The sequence below is a fragment of the Oryzias latipes genome, chromosome 21 (genome assembly GCF_053564925.1).
Source record: "Oryzias latipes strain Hd-rR chromosome 21, Olatipes_Hd-rR_3.1".
Lineage (NCBI taxonomy): Eukaryota > Metazoa > Chordata > Actinopteri > Beloniformes > Adrianichthyidae > Oryzias > Oryzias latipes.
In genome coordinates, this window is record NC_136257.1 from 30160965 (window position 1) to 30180364 (window position 19400).

The window sequence follows — 19400 nt, forward strand, 5'->3', positions numbered from 1 at the left end:
AAGAGTACAAAGGCTTTACTCTTAGCTCCAAATGATGGGGGTCAATATTAAACTAGAGGTATGGTGCTGAGACCAAAACTAGGAACAAAAACCTGACATCCATGAGACTAAGGGTTGTGTAACAACTGGTTTTGGTCGGTTGGTTCTGGTCAAAGCTCCAGGCTGACGTCTGGTCCATTGTGTTTTTCTGCAGCCGAGACAGCGCCACCAAACTTTCTTCAAAGACTTCAGAGCTCTACCGTGAGGCAGGGCAGCCAGGTGAGGCTCGACGTCCGGGTGACAGGCATCCCCACGCCTGTGGTGAAATTCTACAGAGAAGGAGCTGAGATCCAGAGCTCGGCAGACTTCCAGATCCTGCAGAACGGAGATGTGTACAGTCTGCTGATTGCCGAAGCCTTCCCAGAGGATTCTGGGACATATTCTGTGACGGCTACAAACAGCAGCGGACGGGCCACGTCCACCGCTGAGCTGCTGGTTCAGAGTGAGGATCACCAGTTCTACCAGGTCTTTAGCCCGTGTCAAATCCAGATCGCTGCTAAAGCTTCTGCTGTATCTGGTACAGGTGAAGAAACTGTTCCTTCCAAGAAGACCAAGACCACTGTGTCTTCATCCCACATGGAGACTTCTCAGACAACAGTGCAGAGGGTGAGACACTCTTAAATATGGAGCTGTCTGAGGGAAAACATCAGCAAACAGATGTTAATTGTGTTCTTAGCTGGAAACAAATGTAAAAAAAATTCTTCTTTAATGGATTTAGCTCTAGTGGAAGATGCTATTAATGTTTCATTCTGGGTTTTTAAAACCTTTGAGAAAAGTATAAGTATGGCAAAAAGCTTCCATCTGCTCAAGATGGATGATCTGGAATGCATCTGAATATTATTTTCCTTTTTCTCAGAAGGTTGAGGCCAGCTTTCAGGCCACCACAATGATGGAGATGCATGCAGAAACAGGAATGATAACTCAGCATTTGGCTCACAAAACCCCTCCACGGGTCCCCCCCAAGCCAACGTCCAAGTCCCCACCGTCCTACGTTTCCAAGGTAACAGTAGGCCGTCAGCAGTCCCCATCACCTGTGAGACACGTGAAAGGACCGACTCCAGCCCCCGTCACGTAAGCACCCGCCTCCACCCACCAGAAAAGCTCCCCAATGTCATGTAGATTGATTTAATACTGTTTGTTGTCATCTGCAGATCCGTCTCTCCCTCCAGTAGAATATCTGCCACTGGTATCAGACCAGTCAAATCGCCCGTGATGGCCAGGAAACAGGTAGGAATGTTACGTTTACTACTGCTTATAATTCAAACCCTCTAAACTTTTTCTGTTTTTAACATCTGGCTCTGCATGGTCATGTAAGAACTTCCCGTCTCACAACAGGTTCGAATCCCAGCTGGGTTCTATCTGTGTATGTTCTCTTCGTGCCTGTGTGGGTTTTCTTCGGCTTCCTCCCACTGTGTAAAAACATGCTTCATAGGCTCATTTATGTCACACTAAAGGTGTGGCCCTGGGGCAGACTGTTGTCCAGGATGTACCCTGCCTTTTTAGAGTCAATTGCACCAACGGGTTGATGTTTATCAGGGAAAAATGCAAACTTAGAGGAACTGCTTATGTGGTGTTGGAATGACCTTAAAAATGACTGTGCAACTTGGAAATCTCCCATGAAAATCTTCCAACACCACACATGTTGGAACACGTCATGGGCCACCAAACTTACTTGCTAAACTGCAGCAAATGGCCCCAGGGCCAAAGTTTACCCAACCCTGCTTGAAAGAATCAATTTAAAATTTCAAAGTTAAGGAGTGGTGACAGGGAGAGAAGTTCTGAGGCCATTGGTGCTTGTTTTTTTTTATGTTTTTATTTTTTATTTTTTAGAAAAATCTTAAATTGTCCATCACAGAAAGATTGATGATTTTAAATGCTTAAACTAATGCTACCGGGACCTTTTTCTGGCTGCAGGTATCTGCCTCTGCAGAGGTGCTACCACCATGGAAACAAGAAGAGTATGTTGCAGAGGCCAGTTACACCAGCATGACCAGCATGACTAGCGTCAGCAGCGCTGCTCAGCTGCACATGGAGAAGCATTGGGAGCAGCAAGTGGCCACCAGCAGACAGGTGAGGATGACTCCACCTAGCGGTTGAAGAAAGAGGATCTCTTTAGAAATCAGTCCAACGTCTAAACATTACTCATTTGTTCCTGCTGTACTTGAAGACGACATCATGTGTAACCTTGACACAAAACTCTTCCATCTATCATTTACATATTGTAATTTTCTAGAATGAGGACAAAGGTGGACAGGACCTCACATTAAGATTTTGCCACATCCTTTCTGTAAATGATCATCTGTTTACCAGAGAGAGCTCCTTCCCTCATAGATGTCTTTTATTTCAAACATTTTATTTCCTCCTTTATCATCAGGCCACACACCTCCCAATTTCTGTCAGTCAAATGTGACGTTTCTGAAGTTTTTCTTTCAGGTTTCTTGGTTGATATTGTCTTCCAGATCATAGTTCTGTCTCAAACTGTTTCTCTTTCATCTCCATGATGATGTTCATTTTTCCACATCATTTTTTATTCAGGTCACATGTTTCTCATACATACAGTACAGACCAAAAGTACACACCTTCCCATTTATTTGAATGAGAGGGTGATTCCAAACTTTTGGTCTGTACTGCTTATCTCATGAACTTCTCATCTCATGTCTCGCGTCTCATGTTTGTTTTTCGACGTTCAAAGTGTCCCAGGGTCACACGTTTCTCTTGTCATGGTTTGTTTTCATCTCAGTTTTTGTCTTTAATGTCTTTCTCATGTCATGTGTCCGTCTTGTGGTATGTTTTACACCAAACGAGAATTCGGTGGTTGAATTTACTTCATTTGCCTCTGTTTGGACGTGCGTCAAATTTTCTGCTGAACGCTCATCTCATTTACAACGTGTGGGAGAGAGATTTGGTTTATTTTCATAATAAAGAGCTCTACTGAAGCATCGGTAATCCCGGCTCCATATCTGGGTTCATGAGATGATTCAGAGACTCTCCCAGTACGGTGAGCTTCACTGTCTACTGCATCTGAATGACGGTCGCCTTCATCTGTACTTCCATCTATCTGTGACCCAGTTTATGACTTACTGTCCCATTTAGTCTGACGGGGGAGAGAATAAAATTAGAGGAATTTTTATTATTGTCTCTGTGGGAAAAAAAAAATCACAAAGTTTAGGTGGAGGACGATCAGATTCTCCTCCATGTAGGTTTTGGACTCAACCCACTTATTGTGTCACAGGCCAAAGCTGAGTTGACAGAAAGCAAGTTCTTTCCCAACGTTCAGATATCTGAACTCGCCCTCAAAATTGTGTAGTGTAGTCGTGACGCATTGTTACACCGTCCGAAACACGCTGTCCCTTGACTGCCACGCCTGACGCTAGAATTGCACCTCAGGACCTTGTATCGTGTCTGTAGATTGATTTAACTTCCTAACCGGATGCTTCAAAATGCACTCCAGAGAACATTTTATCCGGCGGGTCACATGTCTCATGTTTTGTCTGCTGTCTTGTTTCTGATCTTACATGTGTGTTTCGTCATGTCACATTTTTCAGCTTTAATCTTACATGTGTCTCAGGTCAATCCCCCCATCTTTCATCTTTCTTGACTCTCATTTTTTATAATAATTTATATTATATTTATATTTAATTTAAATTATATTATTTATATTATATATTATATTTTTTTATAATAATTTAATAACCCTCGATAGATGAAATCTGCAAAGTAGTCAGCTTCATCTTTTACATGATTACAGATGTAATCATGTAAAATGGCTTTACAATTCCTCACTACAGACACATTTCTCAAACATACATGAAAATTTTCACACTTTTTCTCTCTTGTTTAAATTCTCAAAGTTCAAACCGTTGTAGAAAATAAGTCCAGGATTATAGAATGAAACCAAAGATCGGATCGCGATCAAACACGTGTTTAGATTTGGCCAACTGAAAGCATTCTGCACAGGAGATTGATTGACAGTAGTCTACAGATGATGATCAGGATGCAGAACACGATGTGCTGTAACAAAAAAACATTCAGAATTGCTCTGACATTCAGAAAAAATCGGCGAAACTGCGGAAGGTGAACTGCGTTATAGAGAGGGACCACTGCATACATTTCATTCAGATCGTCTGTGGTGTCTACTTTCTTGCAGTTATAAAAGCATATTTCGCAAGATAATTGTTGTATCTCCAGTTGTTGTCATCAGACAGGTCTCTTGTCACTCGTTTCTCACATCACAAGTCTCTCAGGTCTTGTTTTCATGTTTCATTTGCCTCATGTCATGTTTCTCACGAGTCATGCCTTGCCGGTCAATTATATTTCATGTAGAATGAGTCCATGTGTTTTCTCCATGTTGCATCCAGTATTTCTCTGGTCCTTGGGGTCTGTCTGGTTGTGTGACCTCTCTGAGACCCGTCTGCTGCCTGTTGTGTCTTCAGGCTGAGACTGAGAAAAAAGCAGATGCGGTCGCCACAGTGGTGGCCGCTGTCGACCTTGCTCGTGTGCGTCAGCCTGCACCAGAGGGCAGCTGGGCCGAAGAGGCTTTGGAGATGGAATTAGAGCAGGACCTGGCCTTAACTTTTGAGGAACAAGCCGTTGCAATAGAATCAGCTCCTGCTGACTCGGCAGTGCCCACAGACCAGCACAGAGTCCAGATGTTGCAGGTCCGAGGGCTTCCTTGAATCTCGTTGACATCTTGTTTTATGGTCTCGGTGTTGATGCCGTTTCATCCTTCTAAACACTCTGTCGGTTGCTCCAGATTCAGAGAACAACCGAAATGTCCTCCCATGTGGACACAGGTGCCATCTCAGTTCCACATTTCACAGTTTCCAAAGTTTCTGTTCCTAAACCTGAACTGAGCCACAAGGTAAGAGGAACAGTAGCCAGCTCTGACCCCATCCCATCAGCGCCATCTTTAACACACCCGCGTCTTAACACACAGCCTCCACAGTGTTGTTCTTCACTCTGATCTGCTCCATCCTAAAGCACCCTTCCCTGATTGAGTCTCAACTACACTCCACCCATTTTAACACTTTTTCCTTTTTCTTGTAAAAAATATCCTGAGTTTTGATCTTCCTTTGAATAAATGTCACTCTCTCCAAACCGCTTTCTTGGTTCTTATTCCCTCAATTTGCGTTTCTGCGACCGTCTTCACTCACTAATCCTCAGTGTGGAACTCTAGTTTCCTCTTGAAGATGGCTAATGCTGCTCTCTCATTGGCCGGTCAGGTGTCCATGGCCGGCTCTGCCGTCGCCGCTCTGCACAAAGAGCTGTCCTCCCCCCATGCTCCCAGAAAGGTCATCAAGCCAGTCAAGTCTCCAAGTCCTTCTCGCAGGGTGGCATTTGTGGAGGCAAGGGAGACCGCTGAGCGCCCCCCCACTCTGTTTAGGGACATCAGATACGAAAGGCAGTTTGAGGGCGGGGCTTATGCAGTGAGTGAGGAGGAGTTTGAGGACTGGGAGCCACAGGTTGGTTCTTCCCTGCCGTCCTCTTACGTCATCACCTTTAACTCTTGTGTGACCTGTCACCTCAGATCCCTGCAGCCAATCACATGTCACCCTGCTCCTTTTTTTCTCCTCTTCCCGTCTTCACATGCTGACCCTCACCCCATCGTACCTTTTGTGGGGTTTCATTTCCCGTAACCCTCCTCTTCCCTTGACCTCACACTGCTGACATGCCTTGTTTTCTGGGAGTAATTTCTTGTTGCTGTTGTTGTTTTTTGTAGGAAACAGCTGCCGTGCCCACAAGAGCTCAGGAGCCAGCTGTTCCCCCCACTATCATTGCTGTGAGTACACTTCCTGTTTGTCACATGACTCGTGGTGTGCTGTTATTATTGACCGTTTATGAAAACCAGACCGAGTGGATGTGATATAATCCTTTAAAAAATGGTTTACTCCCGTCTCCAATCAAATAAAGTCAAGTTGGTTGTCATTTTTTGCTAAACGGACACGCCACCATGTTGGAGCCAGATGTTAGTAAGCAGTGATTCCAATGAATCAACGTTTCTATGGCAACCACTATCACCAATCAGGAGTGAGCTTATTGGAAGTCCACACCCCTTCAGCTGAAAACAATTTCAGAAAAATCTGTCGAATGTGACACAACATGCTTTTATTGAAGTATCTGATTGGTCAGTTCATAACTTTATTAGCTTGCAAAAAAAAACATCATAAAAAAAAGATTATGAAGAAGAGGTAAAAAAAGTAGAAGAGGGTTATTATGACGGAAGGGGTTTACTCAGTCCAGTTCTCCTATACAGCCAGTGGTTGCTATCCTGCCAAATATAAACATGATTGAATTAAATGGCAATTGAATTCCAAAGATTTTGAAATCTGAATTATGTTTTTGTAAAAGCCCAGTCAGACAACTGAAATCTACTTTTTTTAAGGGAAACAATATTTTTGTTGACTTACCTTTCTTGGTAAATTGTGTTCAAACGTATTGTGGGGAAAAGCACATTTAAATATTTGATGACATATTTAATTATTTTATGTTCCAGTGGCGCCCGGAAGGGCAAAACTGAAATAAATACTTTTAAAATGAAATTATTAAATGAATGTGTTAATAATTATTTAAAATTGGAAATAAATATTCCAAAGTGGTAATCAAAAAATACATTTAAAAATACCCACTAAAAAGAAAATGTAAATTTTTCAAGACAAATGTAATTATTTCATGGTCCAGTGGGAGCTGAAAGGGACAAATTGAAATAACAAAATTTATCACATCAAAATTTATCAAATCACATTAACCTTTTTTGGCCTAAAATATTTTTTCATACTAACGTTATGTAGCCCTTCTGGGTGGAAAAGGGCCCCGTACGATCAGCATCAGCCTTATGATGTACCGGTATAGAACCTACAAATACTTCATGATACACTAACACCCCCCCCCCCCCCCCCACACACACACGACAACAACATTTTTTTTAATTGTGACGTCCATTAAGGTAGCCGTACGAGCCTCAAAGGAACTGCAAGACACACCTGCACTTCCCTTAAGAGGTAGCCTCTTCTCTCTACCACACCTCCACAGGCTTACACAAACCTGCACCACCCGTATGGGTCAATCCCTACACCGGTGCATGTGATGGAGGCTTGAATGGTCATCCAAATCAAGCTTAACTTTAAACTGTTTTGAAAAGTTGAGGTCCAGTCTTAGAGACACATGCATGAGTTCAAGTATCTGATGGTAATCTGTGTCTCATTCCAGGGTCTGAAAAACTTGACGGTGACGGAAGGCGAGTCTGTGACCCTGGAGTGCCAGATCAGCGGCCAGCCCGCCCCCGTCATCATGTGGTTCAGAGAAGACTACAAAATCGAGAATTCAATTGACTTCCAAATCAGTTATGAGAGCGGATATGCCCAGATGGTGATTCGCGAGGCGTTTGCCGAAGACAGCGGGCGCTTCACGTGCACCGCCACCAACCAGGCGGGAACCATCAGCACATCTTGCTACTTGCTTGTCAAAGGTGTCTATCCTGATGCATTTTTTAAAACATTGTTGGATTCCTTAGATGTTATTCTGTTATAGGATAACAGATGTTATTCACTTTTAGGACAGTTGAGTTTAGGTCTTTGGTCTTTTGAAGGATCCACAGTCATCCCGGGTCTTTATTTTGAATTTGTTGTTGTTTGTTTCAATCAATCATACCTTTGTATGACTCATAAAACAAGTATCATAGATTAAGTACATTTAAGCCAACACATATCCTTTCCAATGTCACACAGATTTGGTAAAACTTTGTGTGGTCAAAGAAATTACCCCGACATCTATGTGTTATACTCTCAGAGCTAAAAGTAATCAAAGCAAAGACAAAAATGTTGTATTGGATGCATAAATCTGTTCATTTTCTTTGCGTTGCAGTATCAGAGGACATTGAGAGCAGGGAGGAAACGACTCTGATAGAAACTGGAATGACGCAAACACAGAGGTGTGTTTAAAAAAACCTGCTGCATGGTTTACAACCCTGGAGGAAAAAAACAGGTGGAGGTTCTCATCAAACTCTTGTTTTTCCTCAGTCTTGCTGTTGAGACAAAGGAGCAGAAGGAGGTGAGCACAGGAGAATCTGAAGCTCCCTTCTTTATTCAAAAACCCACCGCACAGAAGCTGGTGGAGGGAGGAAGCGTCGTCTTTGACTGCCAGATTGGAGGGAACCCGAAACCCCACATCATCTGGAAGAAGAACGGCATACCGCTTACCACCGGATACAGGTGAGAGCTGTGAAATACTAAAACACAAAGAATGCCAAAGATATGTAATGAGGGGTTGCTTTTGTAGAAACAATCCAAAGTGACACTCAACATACACTTAGAAACTGCTTCGTGTGTATTTTTGCAAAATTTCACCAGCACTGCTTACCCTCAATATCTATCACCCAGTATCTTGTCCCAGTTATCACTGTCCGATTAGCCGCTGACTACCTGTATCTGGCAAGTCCAAGTTCTGATTGCTGGTTCTGATTTACAACCGGCCCTGTGACAAGCTGGCGGGGTGTACCCCAGCCTTTGCCCAAGAGTAGCCAGGTTAGGCTCTGGCAGCTCTGTTAACCTCAAAGAGACATAGCGGGTTAACAGGATGGATGGATGGATGGATGGATGGATGGATGGATGGATGGATGGATGGACATTTACAACCACAAGGCTTTCACAAAACAGTCGTATTTGTGCAGAGATTAGATTACACACTGGTGGACTCTATTTAGTCATTAAGTCAACACTGTTAGTGACCATCAGGCAACGTCTGTAGGCAATTGGATGCACGCAAAGAAAATGAGGCTGAATAACTGCAGTTCAGTTTTTATTTGTAAAATGTATCATTTTCTTTCCACTTCACAATTGGATGCCACTTTGTGGTGGTCTTTCACAAAAAATTTCAGCAAAATATACAGTATTTATGTTTTTTCTGGTCACAATGTGAGAAAATAGGGAAAAGTTTAAGGCATATAAATTACTTTTGCAAGCCACTGTATATTTCGTCCTTGGGCTGACATTTTTATCCAAATAAACTTACAGTTATGGTGTTTCAGAAGCAAACACATCATACAAATGGTCAACAACAGGAATAGCCTTTTTTCCCCCAGCCTTTTTTGTTTTTTTGTACACAACTCATCTGTTATAAAACAGAACAAAAAAATAACAGCAACAACTTTACACGGCTATCCTGTATGTTTTATGTCATTAGATATAAAGTTGCCTACAGAAAAGATACTGGACAATGCAGGCTGGAGATCTCCATGACTTTTGCTGATGATGCTGGAGAATACTCCGTCTTTGCTAAGAATCCCCTTGGAGAAGCCTCAGCCTCTGCCAGACTTTTGGAAGAAGGTATCTGCATCTTTTGTCTCTTGCTTGCTACTTTTTTACCCAAATACATCTCTTAATTGGGGAAGGAAGGACATATGTCAGTTGTCTCTTACATGTTTGTGTTTTTGCAAACAGCGGAATATGAAACCTGTATGAAGCAGCAAGACGTGACATTTAAAAGTGAAGTAAAAACAATAGTGACCCAGGAGCCGTCTGTGGTCATCAGTCAGTTCGAGAAGGACCAGGAGAGAGTGACGGCTCCCGTGAGCTTTGTCTCTGAGACGGTAATTTCTTCTATGCATCTGTGAACTCGGATTCTCAGAATCCATGGTTCTTTCCTTACATTTAAAATATTCTTTCCAAATTTTTTGCAGGAATTCCTCATTTCTGCTTTTGAAGAGAGGATCATTCAGGAGATCGAGCTCCGTATCATGAGAATCTCCTACACAGAACTGGTGGTTGAGGATGGAGAGATGGCGGTGACTGTTGCAGAGGAGGAGGCAGTGCAACCGGCCTTTGGTACACCGGTCAAAAACTACCGCATCATGGAGGGAATGGGTGTTACTTTCCACTGCAAGATGTCTGGACATCCACTTCCAAAGGTACAAAGACATTTGGACATTTGTCTATCCAATGAGAGTTAGCTACTACTTCAGTTAAAAAAGAGGAAACCCGGTAGAGACACTCACCGCCCACTTTGTTAGTACTGGGTTGGACCCTTCAGAACTGTCTTAATCCTTGATGGCTTCGGTTCAGCAAGGTACTGGAAACATTCCTCAGAGAGCTTGGTCCATATCGACACCACCAGCCTGAGCTGTTGAGACAAAGCAGGATGGATCCACGCTTTCATGTTGTTGATGCCAAATTCTGACCCTACAATCTGAATGTGGCAGCGCAAATGGAGACTCATCAGACCAGACAATGTTTTTTCCTATCTTTTATTGTCCAGTTTTGGTGAGCTGTATGAATTGCAGCGTCGGTTTCACATTCTTAGCTGACATGTGACATGACATGCACTGGATATTTTCTCTTTTTTGGACTTTTTTTTTTGCAAACTCTAGAGATGGTTATGCATGAAATTCCCACTAGATCAGTACTTCCTGAAATCATCAGACCAGCATTAAATGTTGTAGTTAAAATGATTTTCTGTCCTGTGTCAGATTGTCTGGTACAAAGACGGCCAGCGCATTAGGCCCGGTGGTCGATACCAGATGGAGGTTCTTCAGGACGGAAGAGCAAGCCTTCGATTGGCTGTGGTGCTGCCTGAGGATGAAGGCGTATACACTGCCTTTGCCACTAACATGAAGGGCAATGCTGTCAGCTCAGGGAAGCTCTACGTGGAGCCATCTGGCATTGCCACACCTCAGAGATACACTCCACAGCCATCAATGCAGAGGATCAGGTTAGTTCAAATGTTTCTGACTATTATGCAATTGAAAAAGGAGACCTCTCACCCCTCTTAAATTTTTGTCTGGAAAATTTGGTCTTCCTGCTGTGGGCTATGTTTTGTTTGCTCCACACAATCTTGTTACCACAGAGACGGTCTCATGTTTGCTACGTGCCGAATGGCACTTTTGTCACACAGTTCTTTAAATTTCACAAATTCATCCTCATCGCTTTTGCTTTTTAGGTCCACATCTCCTCGTTCTCTGAGTCGTTCCCCGGGCCGTTCGCCCAGCCGCTCACCCGGACGCTCACCAGCTCGCCGCCTGGAAGAGACCGACGAGATTCAGCTGGAAAGACTTTACAAACCGGTTTTTGTCTTGAAGCCATCTTCAATTAAATGCTCTGAGGGACAAACTGCCAGATTCGACTTGAAGGTTGTGGGCAGACCGATGCCTGATACATACTGGTTCCACAATGGTGAGGGGAACAAAGTTTAACCAGCTTAATCTTCAAATTTCTTTCTTTGTGAAGTTACATCATTTTCTTGTCTTTGAAGGACAACAAGTGGTAAACGACTACACACATAAGATAGTGATTAAGGAGGATGGTACTCAGTCCTTGATCATTGTCCCAGCTGTACCACAAGACTCAGGAGAATGGACAGTTGTTGCTCAGAACAGAGCTGGACGGACATCGGTTTCAGTCGATCTCTCTGTTGAAGGTATGCCTCATACACATTTGTTTCTCCACTCTAAAGCTTCCACGGAGTTGATCCAATTATTTTCACTCTTCTGAAGCACGTGAAAGCCTAGCTCGGCCTCAGTTTGTGGAGAAGCTGAAGAACATCACAGTGAAGCAGGGCACTCTGGTTGAGCTAGCTGTCAAAGCCATGGGAAATCCCATTCCAGACATTGTGTGGCTGAAAAACAGTGATATTATCACACCGCAAAAACATCCACATATCAGGTGTGTTCCGGACTTTAGAAATCACCCATCTTTGTCATTTTAACATTTCCTTTTACTGTATGAGTTGAACAATCAAGCAAACTTGTTTATTCTCCAGGATTGAAGGAACTAAAGGAGAAGCCAAATTCCACATTACCTCAGCTGCAGGCTCAGACAGCGCCTGGTACACCGCTACAGCCATCAACAAGGCTGGTAGGGACACCACCCGCTGTAGGGTTAATGTTGAGGCAGACGTCAGCGCTCCTCAGACTGAGAGGAAGCTCATTATCCCCAGAGGAACCTACAAGGCCAAAGAGATTGCACCACCAGAGCTGGAGCCTCTCCATCTGAGATATGGACAAGAGCAGTGGGAGGAAGGCGACCTCTATGACAAAGAGAAGCAACAGAAACCTCTTTTCAAGAAAAAATTGACTTCTATCAGAATGAAGCGGTTTGGACCTGCTCATTTTGAATGCAGACTGACCCCTATTGGAGACCCGACTATGGTAGTGGAGTGGCTGCATGACAGCAAACCCCTGGCTGCTGCCAACAGGCTGCGCATGGTCAATGAATTTGGCTACTGCAGCCTTGACTATGAAGTTGCCTATGCCAGAGACAGCGGTGTTATCACTTGCAGAGCCTCCAACAAGTTTGGAGTGGACCAGACCTCGGCCACTCTGATTGTCAAAGATGAGAAAGGCCTAGTTGAGGAAACGCAGCTTCCTGAAGGCAGGAAGGGGGCGTACAGGGTGGATGAGATTGAACGCATGGTTCATGAGGGAGGACCTGCTGGTGTTAGCGCTGATGAGGAATCAGAGAAGACAAAACCTGAAATTGTCCTGCTTCCTGAACCGGCTAGAGTGCTGGAAGGAGATATTGCACGATTCCGCTGCAGAGTTACTGGCTACCCAGCACCAAAGGTTAACTGGTACCTTAATGGACAACTTATTCGCAAGAGCAAGAGATACAGACTTAATTATGATGGCATTTATTACCTTGAAATAGTTGACACCAAATCCTATGATTCAGGTGAGGTAAGAGTGGTTGCAGATAACCCTTTAGGCACATCTGAGCATACAGTGAAACTGGAGATCCAACAGAGAGAGGACTTCCGATCAGTGTTGCGTCGAGCTCCAGAGCAGAGGGCTGCAGAGGTCCAGCAGGAATCTGGCAAAATTGGATTTGACGTTGTGAAAGCAGACCGACCAGGCGAGGTCCCACAGGACAGGGAGATAGTCAAGCTTCGTAAAGCACAGAGAGTATCCCATGAGAAAACTTCGGAGGAGTCAGAAGAACTGAAGAGCAAGTTCAAGCGCAGAACAGAGGAGGGCTTCTACGAGTCCATCTCAGCAGTAGAGTTCAAGTCTCGCAAAAGAGACGACTCCTATGAAGATCTTTTGAAGAAGACCAAGGATGAGTTGCTTCATCGCATGAAAGAAAAAGAAGAATTAGAAAGGAAGAAGCTGGAGGAACAGGGCAAAATCACCATCCCCACCATCAGACCAGAAAGGGTGCAGCTCTCACCCAGCATGGAGGCACCTAAGATCTTGGAACGCATTTCTAGCAAGACCGTTGCTCCAATGGATGAAGTCCGTTTTCGAATCAGAGTTGTTGGAAGACCAGAACCTGAGTGTCAGTGGTTCAAGAATGGCGTTCAGCTGGAAAAGTCTGACCGTGTTTACTGGTACTGGCCTGAGGATCACGTATGTGAACTGGTTATCAGAGACGTCACAGCAGAAGACTCTGCTAGTATCATGGTTAAGGCCATGAATGTCGCTGGAGAATCTTCGAGCCATGGCTTTCTGCTTGTCCAAGGTAAGTCACTCCTACTGTACAGAACACAATCATGTCCTGGTTTCTACAAAAGTCTTATATCACATTTTCTCTCTGCAGCGAAGACAGCAATTAGTTTTACCCAAAAACTTGCTGATGTCACTGCCAATGAGAAGGACACCATGATGACTTTCGAGTGTGAAACCAACGAACCTTTTGTCAAAGTAAAATGGCTCAAAAACAATGATGAGATCTTCTCAGGAGACAAATACAGAATGCACTCTGACAGAAAGGTCCACTTCCTGTCTGTGCTGATGATTGAAATGAGGGATGAAGCAGAATACACCTGCGAGGTTGTTGAGGATGAGAATGTAAGGACAAGCGCACGGCTCCATGTTGAAGGTAAGTACCTTGAGTCCCCATTTATGGATACATTCCCACTTTGTTTATGGACTGAAATATCACGTTAGGATGTCTCTGTCACCAGGTGCCCCCTTGGAGCTAATCAAATACATGGATAACATTGAGGTACCAGAGACCTACGCTGGAGAGTTTGAGGTTGAGGTGTCCCGTGAGGACGCAGAGGGCACGTGGTACTTTGGAGACAAAGAGCTCTCTCCGAGCAGTAAATATATCATGTCCTCTCGCCGTGGAAGGCACACTCTGTCCGTCAAAGATGTCAGGAAGGAAGACCAGGGGAAATATACCTTCATATGTGGGGATCTGAAGACCAGTGCCTCTCTGAAGATGAAATGTAAGTTTTCCTGAACTCAAATTGCATGTTGTAGTGCGATCAAGAGGCAATGTTATTTCTGATTTTATAGCTAGCTCTAACATTTTGTTGCACAGTTTTAGTGGCTTCTTGGTTTCCATAACATATTTTGGTGAAAGCAAGTCTTTTTGTGGTCCTCAGTGCGCCCAGTGACACTCATGCAGCCCCTAGCAGATCTTACGGTATGCGAGGGTGACATTGCCCAGCTAGAAGTCAAGTTCTCCCAGGAAAATGTGGAGGGAACATGGATGAAGAGTGGCCAGGCCATCTCTGCTTCAGACCGTGTCCACATCATTATCGACAAACTCGTCCACAAGCTGCTGCTGGAGAACGTCAGCAGAGAAGATGCTGCTTCTTACTCTTTTGTGGTTCCAGCTCATGACATTTCCACCTCCGGAAAACTCAACATTCAAAGTAAAGACAGAGAACATAGCAAAAAATATGAATCTCTTTCATCTCTTTTATGACGGTATTTTGTTGTTTGTCTTTGCAGCTATTGACATCGTTGTGCCACTGAAGGACATCTCTACCATCGAAGGGACAAAGGCTGTCTTGGAGGCCAAGATCTCCGCCCAGGATGTCAGCTCTGTCAAATGGTACCACAACGACAAACTGCTGATGCCCAGTGATCGAGTCCAGGTGGTGGCAAAAGGAGCAAAGCAGCGACTGGTCTTCACCAGGACCTACGCTTCAGATGAAGGACACTACAAACTGGTCGTGGGGAAGGTGGACACCAGCTGCAGTCTGACCATTGAACGTAAGATTTTCCTCCTTCTGTCATGTCACCAAATTCTAGGGGCATTTTCCAACAACGTTTGTTTTTGCAGAAATTCAAATTGTAAAACACATGGAGGACAAAGTGTGCTCAGAGTCGCAAAACGTAACTTTCAACGTGGAAGTTTCTCATCCTGGAATTGACCCAGCCTGGACCTTCCGAAACCAGCAACTCAAAGCTGGACCCAAATACAAAATGGAGTCAAAGGGTAAGGCCCACTCTTTGACGATCATCGACACCATGAAGGATGAGGAGGGCCAGTACATGTTTCACGCAGGGGAAAAGACATCCAGCGCCCAGCTCACAGTCTCAGGTATGTGTAGAATTGTGACAGACTTTCCTCTGTTTTTAACTTATTGGCTCATAAATGTATTTATGGCTTTATTTTATTCACACAAAGTTACGTGCAACCAAGCACACAACTGATGAAAATTCATGCTGGCTGCATGTAAAGATGCACATTACTGCATTGCCCACACGTATTTTACATGCGTCCAAGGCTAAGTGTTGTTGTTGGTCGCTTCATTACCCTAGCCTTTCTGTGTGGCCAAGACAAAAGTTTAGCACTGGCCGCACATATTTAGAAAATTAGGTGTGAACAGTCATTTTCCTAATTTATACTCATAAAGATTGTCAAAAACCTGTTTATCTGTTTTGCTAAAACATTCTGAGACATTTCTCATGGTGCCACCAGGTGGAGCTATTACACGACCCCTGCAGGATGTGACCGTCGCTGAGTCTCAGACTGCTGAGTTTGAATGCGAAGTTGCAAACGCCACCGCTGAGGGAAAGTGGCTGAAGGACGGCCAGCCCTTGGACTTCAGTGAGAACGTGGTGAGCGAGGTGAAGGGGGCCGTCAGGCGTCTCGTCATTGTCATCACCAGACCGCAGGATGTTGGAGAGTACACCTACCAGGTGGCTAACTCCAAAACCAGCGCCAACCTGAAAGTAGAGGGTGAGTCCCAGCTTTGTCCTTTCAAAGTAAAAGCAGATGAACGAAACTCCAAGTGCATTGAAGCAAGTTAACTTTGAAAGCTTTTTCTTGAGTTTTCTGTGAGCTCCCATGTAATTTAAAAAGCAATTAAAAAGAAACCACAGATTTCTACTCGATACAATCAGGAGTTTCCAGGTTTTTACTTGTCAGTGTTGGGGAGAGTCGTTTTCTTGGGGAGTTGTTTCACTTGGGCTTGAAAATAAAATAATGGATATTGCCTTCAATGGCAAACAAACAATATTTTTCAAATTTTGTTACCTTAAATATAGTGTTGGTGCTTGTAAAGACGCTGATGAAAGTTTGTTTTCCTCAAAGTAGTTTGATACAAAGCTGTAAAACAAAGGCACTCATGAAGATTGTGTGTTTTTGCAGCTGTGAAGATCAAGAAGACTTTGAGAAACCAGACGGTGACAGAGACCCAGGAGGCCGTGTTCTCGCTGGAACTCACACACCCTGACGTCAAAGGATCCCAGTGGATCAAGAACGGAGTCGAACTGCAGAACAGCGACAAGTTTGAGATTACCTCCGAGGGCACCGTCCAAACTCTAAAGGTGAAAAACTGCAACGCTATGGATGAGACGGTATATTCCTTCAAATTGGGAAAGCTGTCTGCCAACGCCAGACTCAACGTTGAGAGTAAGTGTGCATTCACCGAAAGACATGACGCGCTCCTTTAGAATCAGCTTTAACTAGAGTCAATCTTTTTTGTGCAGCCATCAAAATTGTGAAGAAGATAAAGGACGTGACCTCACTGGTAGATGGCACCGCCTCCTTTGAGATGAGCCTGTCACACGACAACGTCCCGGTCAAGTGGATGTTTAACGGCCAGGAGCTGAAGTCCAACGACAAGTGCAAGATTCTGTCGGAGAGAAAAGCTCACAAGTTGATCCTTCAGAACGTGGACAGCAGCAGCTCTGGAGAGTACACCGCCGTGGCGGGACACCTGCAGTGCAGTGCCGTGCTCACAGTAGAGGGTAAGCCCCACTTTGATACCCACGTGCACAGGAATGTGCTGTTGATCTGAACAATCTTTAAAGTCCCATTCTGGTCATCCTTTGATCTATTTTGAAATACTTCCCAATGGTCTTTTTTTTCTTATGATTATGTCTTTATTAGCCAAAAAGAAAAAAAAAACCTGTGTTGTTTTCTAGGAAAGGGTTTCTGCAGATCGGCAGTAGTTCATTAGAAATTCACTTCTGGGTTGTGGGCAGAACTGTAAGCCCACCCCCACTTTCCATCATCTATTCTGTTTACATTCTATCTCACAGCCCCTCACAACCCCATCCTAACATTACCGGTGCAACAAAAATAGCAAGTATTATATTGTTATCCAGGTGTATCCGAATCCGTCTGCTCCCGATTCACAACGATTCACAACGATTTCAATAAAGAAGTACTCAGAAATGCAATTTTACGCTTAATTTTTTAATATATTTCCTTCATCATCAGAAAAATGCCACAATAACATGTTCAAACACCAAAAACACAATTTTCATCAAAGTGGGTCTTTAAAGATGTTTTAATGTGATTTTTTTTTTAGCTGAAAATTTAAAAAGCAATAAGAACTAGGAAAAAAGGTTATTTTAAATTTTATGTAAAATCAAGGAACGTAGTTGCAAAAAATATGTAAATGCTATTTTTGATGCTTTGAATGAATTGTATACATTTGAATTTGTTTTACATTTTTAATGAACAAGTTAACAGTCAATTTGAAATTAGTAATCAACATTTCTATACGTTACGTCTCATTTGTTGGTGTTTTCTTGAGTCCTTTAAAATGTTACTTTATTAGAAAATTATAAATAATTAATATTAATTAATAATTCATTTAATTTTAATTAATGTATTTCTAAAATTGTCTCTTTAGCTCTGCGTGTCACAAACCCCATGAAGAGCGTGGAGGTCCCAGAGACCCAGGTGGCCACATTCGAGTGTGAGGTCTCCCACTTCAACGTGCCGTCCACATGGCTGAAGGACGGCGTGGAGATCGAGATGAGCGAGAAGTTCAGGATTGTTGTTCAGGGGAAACTGCACCAGCTGAAAATCATGAACACAAGCAGAGCCGACTCTGCAGAGTACACGTTCATCTGCGGCAACGACCGAGTGTCTGCAACTCTTACTGTCAACCGTAAGATCGTAACCTAGCTTCAATTTTCAACATGTATAAGTAACAAAGGTTTAAGCTTTAAGGTCATAACAAAATGTTTTAGCTATGTGATGTTAGCAGCACACATGCTTATGGATTTTCTTTAGTTGCAATTGAGTGAAAATGCAAACTGATTTTATTTTAGGGGCATTTGTGTGCTTTGTGGGGGTAGAAAAATCTGCGAGGGTGTTTGATCTGTAATCCACACAGATTCCAGGACTCATATTACACATTTGACTTTCTATTGCTCAGCCTTTTATTCAAAAATGTGAAAGTCACCTTCATGGTTGCGGCTGAAAGTATTTTTGCTATATCTTTACAGACAGGCAGACAGGCAGACTTTACAGACAGGTATCAGAATGTTTCCAAATGTGCAGTTAGACGTTGATAAGAATCTTTTTTAGGGCCAATACCAATTATTAGTAGTCAGGACAATAACAGAATTTAGATACAAACACCAACAATTACGCTGTTTGTTTAAACAAACAAGTAAATAAAGCAACCAAATGGCTTCTTCTCAGAGAACCTCGGATTGACACCAGGGGTTGGACTGGCGATATGTTTACTTTTGTGCAGTCCACAATCGTGCCAATTTGGTTCACAGCCTTCTGCTTTATTAATCAAAATCATTGAATACAAATAAATAAATGCTTACTTTCCATGCAACAGCAGGGGGCGCCAACTGAATAGGATTAGCATTTGCAAAATGAAACCTGTTTTTTCTCATTAAACAGGCAAAATAACCCACTTTACAAACAGCATCCCATATACATGGTGCCCTGAAATTTGATCAAGTATGAAGTAAATCAATTAAACAATTTGTGAAACATTTGACTTTTATATCATCATGTGTCCCAGTTAACCTTTTACCTTCCAAACCAAGGCAAAAAAAATATTCCTTCATCTTATTGCCTTTGGGAAGGAAAACACAGTTTTTAATAACAGGTTTTCTTAATTTCTCCACCGTTTGGTTGAGCTGGCAGTGCAGCACGAGATTGTGGTACAAAAAGCAAAGTTGTTCCCAGTTGTCTCCAACCAAGCAGCTTCTCTTGGGCCATTGACTGTATATGAGAACTCGCTTTCCTAATGGGAAGTACTCGCTGGTCCCAAAAAAAGCGAAATCCCATAGACATCGAGAAACAAACGGTTTTTAATCAGTCATTCTATTTCTCGGACTAATATGTTTGACATGCTGTTCACCTTTCGGCATGTCCTTCTGGGCGTGCCGGTGGTCTGGCAGAGATTTTTACTATAGATTCTCTTCCTTACAC

At 43.3% G+C, this 19400-nt stretch overlaps 1 protein-coding gene across 1 annotated transcript in view; it reads left to right on the forward strand.

Moving 5' to 3' along the window:
- The window catches only part of ttn.2 (titin, tandem duplicate 2), a 198414-nt gene that overhangs the window by 7151 nt on the left and 171863 nt on the right, over positions 1–19400 (forward strand). The window contains exons 4-32 of the mRNA XM_078939704.1: positions 194–481; positions 563–645; positions 896–1110; positions 1191–1266; positions 1954–2109; positions 4473–4697; positions 4793–4900; positions 5262–5501; positions 5759–5818; positions 7246–7504; positions 7900–7966; positions 8055–8246; positions 9217–9359; positions 9474–9622; positions 9713–9940; positions 10499–10740; positions 10969–11201; positions 11281–11445; positions 11522–11690; positions 11788–13484; positions 13563–13844; positions 13930–14196; positions 14356–14628; positions 14708–14971; positions 15042–15302; positions 15684–15944; positions 16356–16619; positions 16697–16957; positions 17851–18111. Coding sequence (XP_078795830.1) covers positions 194–481; positions 563–645; positions 896–1110; positions 1191–1266; positions 1954–2109; positions 4473–4697; positions 4793–4900; positions 5262–5501; positions 5759–5818; positions 7246–7504; positions 7900–7966; positions 8055–8246; positions 9217–9359; positions 9474–9622; positions 9713–9940; positions 10499–10740; positions 10969–11201; positions 11281–11445; positions 11522–11690; positions 11788–13484; positions 13563–13844; positions 13930–14196; positions 14356–14628; positions 14708–14971; positions 15042–15302; positions 15684–15944; positions 16356–16619; positions 16697–16957; positions 17851–18111 — 7389 coding nt within the window. The remainder of the gene's footprint in view (positions 1–193; positions 482–562; positions 646–895; positions 1111–1190; positions 1267–1953; positions 2110–4472; positions 4698–4792; positions 4901–5261; positions 5502–5758; positions 5819–7245; positions 7505–7899; positions 7967–8054; positions 8247–9216; positions 9360–9473; positions 9623–9712; positions 9941–10498; positions 10741–10968; positions 11202–11280; positions 11446–11521; positions 11691–11787; positions 13485–13562; positions 13845–13929; positions 14197–14355; positions 14629–14707; positions 14972–15041; positions 15303–15683; positions 15945–16355; positions 16620–16696; positions 16958–17850; positions 18112–19400) is intronic.